The 10,819-nt window shown below is 36.8% G+C and overlaps 1 protein-coding gene and 1 long non-coding RNA gene across 9 annotated transcripts in view; one reads left to right on the top strand and one right to left on the bottom strand.

Moving 5' to 3' along the window:
* The window catches only part of dachd (dachshund d), a 109,076-nt gene extending 108,156 nt beyond the window's left edge, over nt 1-920 (bottom strand). For 2 of the 8 annotated variants that reach the window (XM_082176551.1, XM_082176553.1), the window contains exon 1: nt 178-918. In XM_082176551.1, the coding sequence (XP_082032677.1) occupies nt 178-743 (566 nt within the window). In that variant the 5' untranslated portion in view covers nt 744-918. Of the gene's footprint in view, nt 1-177 lie in introns of all 8 variants that reach the window. The other 6 variants (XM_082176555.1, XM_082176558.1, XM_082176552.1 and 3 more) reach the window with 5 other exon arrangements.
* A 164-nt stretch (nt 921-1,084) lies between these two features.
* On the top strand, nt 1,085-10,383 carry LOC309503777. Its single transcript, XR_014207851.1, has 3 exons — nt 1,085-1,220; nt 3,834-4,084; nt 4,824-10,383. It is a non-coding gene; the product is annotated as an uncharacterized lncRNA (long non-coding RNA).
* Nucleotides 10,384-10,819: the final 436 nt, after the last annotated feature.

Genomic DNA, 10,819 nt, shown 5'->3' with positions numbered 1-10,819 from the left:
ATATTTTAAAGTGCAAAGACAAATGTGGAAGTATTTGCAAATGTCCTGCACATCTGTTCCACGTATTACTCTAATAACAAACTACATTCGTTTTACTTTGTACTGTAATGTTCGCTTCACTTCTTATCTAACTTGTCTATTGATTTGGAGCACTAACAGAGTCGCACTTGTTCTGACCTGGCATTAGTGCAGTCGTTGTAGAGGGTCTCGAAGTCTTTTCTGGAGATGAGTTTGCATCGGTTGACACCGGGCTGGATGGCCCCCAGTCCGCGCAGGATCCGGACCTGCTCCACGTTACACACCACCGGCGTGATCTCCAGCCGCTTGAGTTTGGTGTAGACGGTGTGCAGACCCCCGACCAGGTGTTTGAGAAACAGGTCAAACGCCTGGGGCAAGCAGATGAGCTCATGTCCGTCCACTGTGAAAGAGGCCACCTTGGCGCCCCTAAGCTCCACCATCCGACACTCATTATTCTGCGGGGTGTTTTCAACTGGGGACGGGGTCGAGTACACGGGCTTGCCGGCCAGTGAGATGCTGCTGGTGTTGGTGCTGAGAAGATCCGTGCGGAACAGATTATGGGGCGCTGACTGAGAGGGAGACGCAGAAGTGGCCGAGGGCGAGGATGATGATGCTGCGGTCGCGGAGCATGATGATGATGATGCTGATGATGCTGACGAAGAAGTTGAGATCGGACACGGCTGGACCAGAGACGATTGGGGAATCAGAGCAGCCGGTACGGCCATGGTGTTTCTGCACCTATCAAATAAGTTCAGACGGGAAGGAGAGCCAGTGTGCAAAAGTAGCGCAAAGAAGAAGAAATCCCACCCGAGTGCGCTCCGCCGACGCGCGAATGGATGTGGAGAGGTGCCGTGCTGAAATTAGGGCTCTGAGAAAGATTGAGAGGGAATGACAGGAAGAAAATGAGCAGAAAAGTGTGCCTCTGCTCTGTGGATGAGTTGTTGTTGTCACAAGGTACAGAGAGGGAGGAGCCACTATCAGCCCTTTGAAACGGAGCACAATCTAATGCGACCCTAGTGGAACAGCGTTCGGAACATTTCCAGCGTTAACTTACAGCCGTCGTAAACTCGGATGAAACCTGCGCCTCTTAGGAATGCTCTCTGAAACTCAACTTTATACGCCGTGCTCCTCTGCTTCTTATGGTTCTTTCTTTTACTTGAAGTTGTCATTATTTTTGAGTGAGACAATAAGCACATTTAAAGGTAAACATTATAATTACTTTCATTAGTAATGTGGGAAATATTTATGGAAAATATATAGCGTAAAGAAAAAATAGCTGTTTATAAAATGTTCTGTTAAACATTATTAATATGTGTGTTATTGATATTAATGAAAGTAATTATCACTGTGACAAATAATGAAAGTATAGATGCAGAAAGAACTGTGCATTTAACAGTATCACAACTTAAGGTGAGTTACTGGAGGGAAGAACGGGGTGAGTTGTAACGCCATCAGTTTAACCAATTAGAAATGAGCTACAGGGATGAAATTACTTCAGACATGAGCACCACCCTCCTTTGGTGACTGTAAAGAGTTATAAGAGAATTCACAGGACAAAAACAAAAGAAGGTAAAGTAAAGCGTCACATCTGGATTAATTTGATATGCAGTCAGGTTAATGCATGACAGATCTGGCAGCCTATCATCTGAAATAGCAGATTATCTTGTTATAATTTATATATATGGTATGTCATCCAAACAAGCCTGTAAAAAAAAGAGGTAAAAAAAAAAAGAGAGAGAGAAATAAATATCATATGTGAGCAAACAAGAGAGGCTGTAACACTTTCCAGGTACTTTACCTGAACCTACAAATGTGCATAAAAAGGTCAGTGTGTAGCCCACATAAAAGTAACAAGTTTTTTAGGTTATAGCTTGTGTTTTCTATATTTGTTTCTAATTTGAATTAAAATTTTAAATATGTTTTCACATTTTAAATACATTTCCTATAGCAATTTGATATAAAACCATAAGGGGAAATTTCTATGTGTTACTGTACAAACCAGCACAGTTAATTTGTAATTTATGGGAATATTATGTGTCTTAAAATTTAATATGAGGGGGATGTTACAGATGTTGAAACAAAATGTTTTATAACACTCCCCTATATACACTTTTAACATATTTCAAAAAAATTAAAAGACCCCCAAAGTTTATAATAGCCTTCTGTTTTTTCTCACACGTCTCATTTTGCAACTTCGGATATGTATTTCTTCAAACATACGGAACTCTCCTAAAGCAAAGAGAAAACTATGAGGAAATTTACACTGTCAGAACCCTATCTATCCAAGTTAACTTAGAAGTTCAAGTTAGTCTGCTTTGATCTGCTTTAAGATAAGCAGAATGCCATTTCAGAATTGTCATTCAGGCACAGAGGTAGCATGTAGTGTAAAAATCAATATCCGCTTAAAATTCATAGCCAGACAAAGTTGCCCTTTATGTTGCTAACCTTTGCTTAAATATGCATCATATTAAGATTTCATTAAAAACAATGAATGTCATGATAGTTTGCCAACAATTTTTCATGTTAGCATGGGGTTAACTGCAAATGATGGCCATAAAATTCTACACAAAGAACTGCTTGCAGACATTCGTTAAGAGAAGAATGATGATAAGACAAAAAGGCATCCACAAACGCCACAGGACCTCTATGATGTCTCCGATTCAGAGTCTCTTAACAAGCTGGGTGGGCCTGATGAATCAAACTCCCATTAGAACAACAGTCTTTCAATAGACAAACAGCAGGATGCACAATGCAGAGAAAGTTGTTCAATGCATTCTAACCTAGAACGTTCAATTAAGTTTTATTGGTTAAATTAACAATGTCTGCAATCTTTATGTATTGGGTAAATGCAAGCATCCTGGCAAGAATTTCTCAATCTCGTGCTTTAGAAGAAGCCATGTTCATTCTACATTGCATCATTATTCAATGAGCCAGGACTGAGATGAATGCTACATGATAACACAGTCCACCTGAGAGAAGTTCAAGCCAACAATAATCAAGAGGTTACATACAACAAAGAACAGCTTGAAACAGCTGAGAACGAAATGTTAAACTGTTTTAATTAACTCCATTTAAGGTCAATAGTATAGAAATAGTATGTCCACCTCAATTAGACAGTCAATCTATTTTCTCTCACTTAAAACACAAGTCCCATTAGTAAATGTTAGCATTAACTAACAATGAGCAATACATTTGTTACAGTATATGTATTAACCTTTCTTAACATTAGTTAATGAAAATACAATTGTTCATTATTTGTTCATGTTAGCTCAGGTCTATTAAATCATATTAACAGATAACTATACTTTTGATTGTAATAATGTATTAGTAAATGTTGAAATTAATAAAAGCTTTAGAAGTATGTAACTAATGGTAAAAAAAAAAAAAAGTAAACGTTATATGTGTGTATATATATATATTTGTAGTTTCATATATGAAATATTAAACATATATTCATGTATTGAACCATCAAAAGCCCTTACTGATTCAAGATGTTCCTTCCATAAGGGAAAAAGTGTAATTACAGAATACCAATGCGTTAACAACATTGGCATTTACACTGTTAGTGCTTGAAAAGGATCCATCAGGAAGGCAAATGGATGACATAAATGCTACCATAAATGCTACCACAAATTAAAACAATCTGACTGTTTGATCGCATTGGATAAAATGCTCAATTATCTTCCGAAGGAGCATAAAGGGTGTTCTTTGTTTCTATTCTTTTTTTGAAAATGACATTTAAATGGTTTCTAAATAGTGCTTGAAGTTAGTCAATGAGATTTATGTGTTTCTTCCATGTGTTTATATGATATCAGAGGCCCATGATGACTGCTGGAGGATGACATGACATCGCTAATGAGGAAAGGCCCATCGCAAGACCTCACGCACAAGGGTTTGAAGGCGTTGCAGTGCTGATGACTAACTCCTTCCACTTTGTTTGTGGTATTTGTTACAGGGAACAAACAGCAAAACATCAGACATACATGAACCATCAAACAAGTTGACAACAGTACATCTACTTTCTTTCCTAATCCTCAGCACGAATCGGGAGGCATCTGGGAATAAAGTGGGTGCACAGAGTTTCCCTCCATCTTTATGAATCACCATAAAGCTAATGTACCAGTGTGTAAAAGTAGAACTACGATATGACTCGCGTATGATCAATGGCACTGTATATTGTTTGATATAATAATTTATTCAGCCTATAAGGCTTTGATAAAACAATGTTGAAAAGCAATTTAAATTAAATTCATTTAAATGTCAATTCTCATGGTTAGGATTTTTCTATAATTGGCTATTTAATTAAAATAATTTTCACAGTCATTAATACAGCTCGCAACTTGTAGTGCTCTGACATGTTTTAATTACATGGTATTAACAAAATTGATATGCTTTAGAAAGCATGGTGAATAAGAAATAATTACACCAATCATACATCATCCCCCTTATGGACATTAAGAGTATTTCAACATAATTGATGAACTTTGAAAAGGGAGATAAATAACTTTAATTGCACAAAATGGGCGTACCTGGTTCAAATGGAATCAGCCGCCATCGCATTGCAACATATTGGCAGATTCCACTAAATGCAAATCTGCTCCCAGACTCATCTGATGAATAAACATGACTTTTATGCAGTAAATATTTGGGTACATCTGAAAGTGTGGTACGTCTGTCTTCTGACTCACGTTCATTACTCACATTGTTCTGTTTTTGGGGGAGGATGCAGCTTAAAATGCCGCTCAGACAAACAGAGTGCAGAGTGAGACAAATACTTATTGATTTTGAATATTTGTCTCCTCAAGGTCGCATGCCATTGACCCCATCCATCCGGAGACGCCCCCCCGCCACACACACACACACACACACACACACACACACACACACACACCATGGCAGAGGGCAGATGACAGAGTGGTCACAGTCAGTTCTACCATCAGCTGAAAGTGTCGACCCTCAACGTCACCCACCTTCTGGGTCAGTGAAAGAGATGCAGGAATTGGAGAGATTCTGCATTGATAAACCTGTAAAACAGAAATGACAAGTTTAAAATAAAACAAATTATATATATTGGTCTATCTGAAATAGAAAAGCTGCCTTCCTTTCCATTCGTTCCTTTAAAGAAATTACATATTTTGCAGGTACACAAAGAACAGGGTTAATACACAGAGACGCCCAATTAGAGCCCCCTCATTTAGTAGACGTCTGAAGGAAAACTTTATGACAGGCAGTTTGGGACTGTCATTAAATTAGATGTTGTGAGAATGATAGCACACTTTCTTTGCTTAATGAGAATGGAGTTTCTCCCCAGACTGGAATTTTCTGAGTTCACTGCCGTCGGAATGTTTCACAAAGCGAAACTATGGCTCTCTTTGTTGTGTTCACATTACAGATGAGATCAGAAAGTAAACAGAGACCAAATGTGCTCTAATAAAACTACAGATCTTCTAGCCGGCTCATTTCCATAAAGCAGTTCCTGCGCAAATCAGGTATGACCTTCAGAGACATAATTAAAGCAAATATTTTTAGTCCCTGATTGGAATGTTTGCATGTCAATACAAATTGTGAAGGAACCTCGTAGCGGAATGCAGATTTTGTTGTTTACAGGATGTATGGAATCTGAAATGATAAAAGCATATAGCTACATCTGAATTAAGTTCCTACAAGGAGTTCATATAAATACTCAATAAAATATTACTCTCAAAGGTAATGGTTAACACAGGTGATTAATTAAATGTAATCATTTTTATTTTATTTAAAAAAAAAAAATTACATGTAAGATTCACACAGTTAATCCATTTAATTACAAGTAAGTATCATTTATCAGTAAAAGATGAATAAAAACCCTCTTAACAGAAATATTCTTTATTAATAAAACAGATTTAACAAACGTTAACAAATGTCAGTTGCAGTCTTTGTTCGGTGGAATTTAACTATCAAAGCTTCAAATAACTTCTTTTGAAGAAACATTAATAAAAAATAAAAAAAGGATGCTTATTAATGACAATGTTAAAACAGTTGTGCACAATTTATGTTCAGGATACTTTGATGAATAGAAAGTTCAAAGAACAGCATTTATCTGAAATAGAAAGCTTTTGTAACTACCGGTATGCACTACCATTCAAAAGTTTGGGATAAGAATTATTTATTTTTATTATTTTTTTGGAAAGAAATGAATGCTTTTATTCAAGGAGGCATACAATTAATCAAAAGACACAGTAACAACATATCTTACAAAAACTTTCTATTTCAGATAAATGCTGCTCTTTTGGACTTTCTACAAATCAAAGAATCCTGAAAAAATATTGCACACAACTGTTTTCAACATTGATAACAATAATACATGTTTCTTCAGCAAGAAATCAGCATATTATAATGATTTCTGAAGGATTATGTGAGACTGAAGACTGGAGTAATGATGCTGAAAATTCAGCTTTGCCAACACAGGAATAAATTGCATTTTTAAATATATTCAAACAGAAAACAGTTATTTTAAATTGTAAAAAATATTTCACAATATTACACACACAAACATATACATATATACACACACACATACATATATATATTGCTTCCTAGCATAAACTTGGAACGCAGCGGTTCATTATGTGCATTATAGAGATATGCTGCCATGAAATAATTATCAGATGTCAAGCTGTTCTGATGCTCAGATCCATTTGTGCGGTTGTTATGATGATGCCATCCTGCCTTACAACTCTCTCTCTCTCTCTCTGTGCATCCTGTCTGCAGATATATCTGCAGATCTCAGGATTCACTTGGAAAGATGCCAGCTAAGTGTCTGGTGAGCTGAGCTGGCAAAACGTCCAAACGTATGTAAAATACTGCCCCTCTGGTGATATCAGTCTTTAAAAGAGAGCTAATTTCATTTTTTTCAAAAGAAGCCGCTTGATAGCCGCACAATTACTCTGCGGTACCCTGTTTAAAGCCGCATAGACTTTTATATCAGGCGAGAGATTTGTGGATATCTAAATTGGAAGGTAAACCTGTATAAACAGTAGTAATTACCGTGCCATTCACAGGGCCTGTTGTGCTCGTTCGGCAACAGCCACAGTGATTAAAATGAATCTCCATCGACTTCTCCATTAAATTGCTGGCAGTGGCGATCCTTTGACCTTTCCCATTGATTGAACATAACAATCACAATTCAATTGTAATGCAAAGAGAACATTTGTTATAATGTACATGAGATGCATGAGCCATTTCCTAGAGGGTTGAGGTAATCAATGAAGTGACTTCAAAAGGAACCCGCACAAAGACTCATTCTAGTCAGAATCCGCGGTACATATCGAACCCAACGTTCAGCCGTCGGTTGCATTACTCAATACGTTTGCATCCTTTAAAGAAACATATTGTGCATCCAAAACCCTTGGTGTCATTTTATGCTCGTTACAATAGCCCAAATACTGATCGGTATGGTCCATTTGTTTTAGAATGCTAAGCCTTCCCAGAATTCACTGCACGTGGCACAGAGGTCTAAGGAAATGATTACAGCTGACATTTGCCTGAATTTTTTTTCTGCAATGTTCTCTGCACATCCACTGATTGGAAACATCTGTATGTGATACCGATGTGATGGTTATGAAACACTTTTAAACTTGTGATTACTTGTACGTAACTCTACTCCCTCCCTCTGACCAGGAAGGAAAAACTCTGTGAAATTCCCGGCTTCTAATCAGCATTTAATTCTGATTTTAAGAGCAGTGCTAGATCATGCATTTCAAAAACGAAGAGTATGTGAATAATGTCCTTAAGGGAATCTGCCGAATTGAGAGATTATAGTTTACACGCACATTAAACAGATTAAACCAGTCAGATCTCAAAAGGCAGTTTATCTAATGGAGAAAATGTAGTATGCTAATTGGGTAAAGTCTGGTGCTGAAATTACACACAAGTTCTTCTCACTACGTGTAGATTTAAGGGTAAAGTTTGATTAAAATCGCAAGGCTAATCAGGGAAATAAGCTGCAAAACATTCCCTGAACGAAAGCGTGCTTGCCACACAAAAAAGTAATTGTCTCGAAAAAGTTCTGCGATGACAGATTCAATTCCATTTAGTAAATGTTTAATAAATGTTATACAAACACGGCCGCCTATCTCACTGTATTCAGAAAACAAAGGGAAACTTTAATTGCTTTAATCATCCCCTGCTTTGACGTTGTTATTGGCTTTAAAAATAGCAGTTAACAGTAACTGTCTTGTAAAGGAAATTGAACCACATTTGCGAAATGATCCCCAATTAAGATATGGCCGTCCAGACCAGCAAAGTTGAACTGGGGTGTTGTGTCTAAGAAAAGCAGTCGATGCCATACAAAGCTATTTAATTAGCTGAAATGCCCAAAGAAAACAGCCAGCCTTATATGTATCACTTTAATCAAATTTAAAGTGATTGCATCCCTTTTGAAGATTCCAGAGCACTGATATGTTCATTAACAGATATGTGGACAGAATGAGGTAGTAGTTTCTCACAGAAATGACACTTAAACGTCAGGAAGCTCACCGCGCTGCTAAGCAAAACAGAAACGTGCATTTCTTTAGTGTTCACTAATGTGTTTCAACATAGCGCAGTGCGTTTAATCTGCACTAAAGGGAAATAATGCGTTTCCTGCCTTATTTACCATGCTTGCTTAACAAGTGCTGTACAATTAGAATTGTTAATAGATTGAGAAAAACAAAAGGACTTTGAAGGTGGGAAAGTGCTGACATTATTTCACAGGGGAAAAGCACCCCTGAGAGAGAAAAAAAGGTCTGCAATAAATGTAGTTTCCTGCACTGTTCTTCAATGAAACACCGCTCCCTCTCATTAGAAATGCCATAGAAGACATAAATCAAGGACAGTAAAAATTTCACTGCCTCCGCGATAAATTACGCACTTTGCGCGTCGGACAGCAACTGTGTAAACATTGTAATTTCGCTTGATTCTCGTTAAATGTATGCAGACTTTTACAATCCATAAACAGATCCGGAATAAAAGTTAATAAATGTCAAAATTTGCATTCCGGAAAAAAAGAGCATCTTGCTGCATTTTTGCAAATATCAATCTATGAACCTTTCAACATTTTGTCAGACAAAATGCTAATTGTACCTTTAGGAATTTGGGACACAGTGACAAGAAATGAGATGCCCTGTCCTTTTAGATGTGGAAATCAACTGGGGTAGCATACAGAAACCCTCGCCAAGGCAAAGCAAAGCAAACACCGCCAGACACGTTTTCTATGTGGAATTATCAGTGCATAATGATACATCTCTCTTAGATAAAAACTGCTTGATAAATTCATGAATTCACAATACTGTAGATAGTCAAACTTTGCACAACATAAGCACTGTAAATACATCAGATCAATATTAATAGCCTACATGACCATCATTATAAAATGATAGACTATATATAGTTTATTTCCTAAATAAAGTTGTTTGGGATATTTAAGAGACTATATCTGGTGAAACTGAGAATACAAATTGGTTTGTTTCATCGTGTCAAATTTTCAGCACGCTCAGGTTTCTTCTTCATCTGTTGTCCCATCATTCCAACACTGAGGCTAATTTAACAAGGGAGAATTAAGAGTGTAAAAAGTGCTTACACAAAGGTTTCCAAGTTATTTGCTTGGAATTGATTTGAACACTTAAACAGAATCCTAACTAAGGGCTTATGTGGGCCAGGCCATCTGCATCTCACCGTAAACACATGCGGATACATATTGGTTTACGGATATCTATCGGAAATGCCAGCTGAAGCTAGCAATGTGTTTCCAAACAAAGCATAATTTGTTTATTTTTACCCAACAAACATGTTCTACAGCGTCCTTATGAGCGATTAGCAATGTTGTTCTTCAAAGGTCCTTAAGAAGAGTTTAATGCAGTTCTTGCCCGTCCTCCCATTAATCCAAGCTCAGTTAAGAGTCTGCCATCTGGATGTGTGTTCCTAGCGATAAATATGATTTAGAGTTGATTCAGACATGTTCCCCGCACCGTGTGTGTGGATTTCAGAATTAAATAGCACAAACAAATGTGGAGAACAGAGCAAATTAATATCTCTCGTTTCAGAGCTTCATAACAAAACCCCACCCATAATTACAGCCTGTAATCATTTCGCGAAACACACATATCAAGGAATTCAATTACCATCATAGAGCCCTTGCACAAATCAACTAATCTTACAAATATAAAATATCTCCTGATGCTTGTTCAGATGATTCAAGGTGTTCATGCAGGTCATTCTGAAACAACACTAGTTCCCTGCTTGTTTAAACTATGCTGGGATCAAGTTATTTGAGTAATCAACATTATTTTGTTAAATTGTAACTGTACGTGTGAATATCAGATAATGCTGGATCTAATTACCTTCCTTTTGAGCTTCAGATGTTGTTCAGCTGTGCCAAGCAACAGTGACCTCTACAGGGATTGAAGATGGAAAACTCAGATACACTTTTGACTTCCTGCAGTAACCTCCTCAAAGGGAAAAACAGAGGATAGGATCATTAAAAAGCTATTAAAATACTAAAAGTTATTTAAAAAAATGTTAATCAAAAACAGTACAGTATACACAAAGAGTAAAAGACACGATGTAAAGGGTAAAACCAATAAAAATTATATTAAGCCTTCTCTTACACATTTATGTGGCATACTTACAGTATAATCTAATGTATAATAATTTATTCTTTAATAATTTAAGGTAATTTTCAAAATATTCCATTAAAATTAATTTATTTTAATAGATGCATTTCTGACACGCAACTAGTAAGCAATTCCACGTTATAAATAAATAATATTTATAAATATATAGT

Source organism: Leuciscus leuciscus, assembly GCF_965113295.1.
Source record: "Leuciscus leuciscus genome assembly, chromosome: 7".
NCBI lineage: Eukaryota > Metazoa > Chordata > Actinopteri > Cypriniformes > Leuciscidae > Leuciscus > Leuciscus leuciscus.
This window is presented reverse-complemented; position numbering and strand designations above follow the sequence as displayed.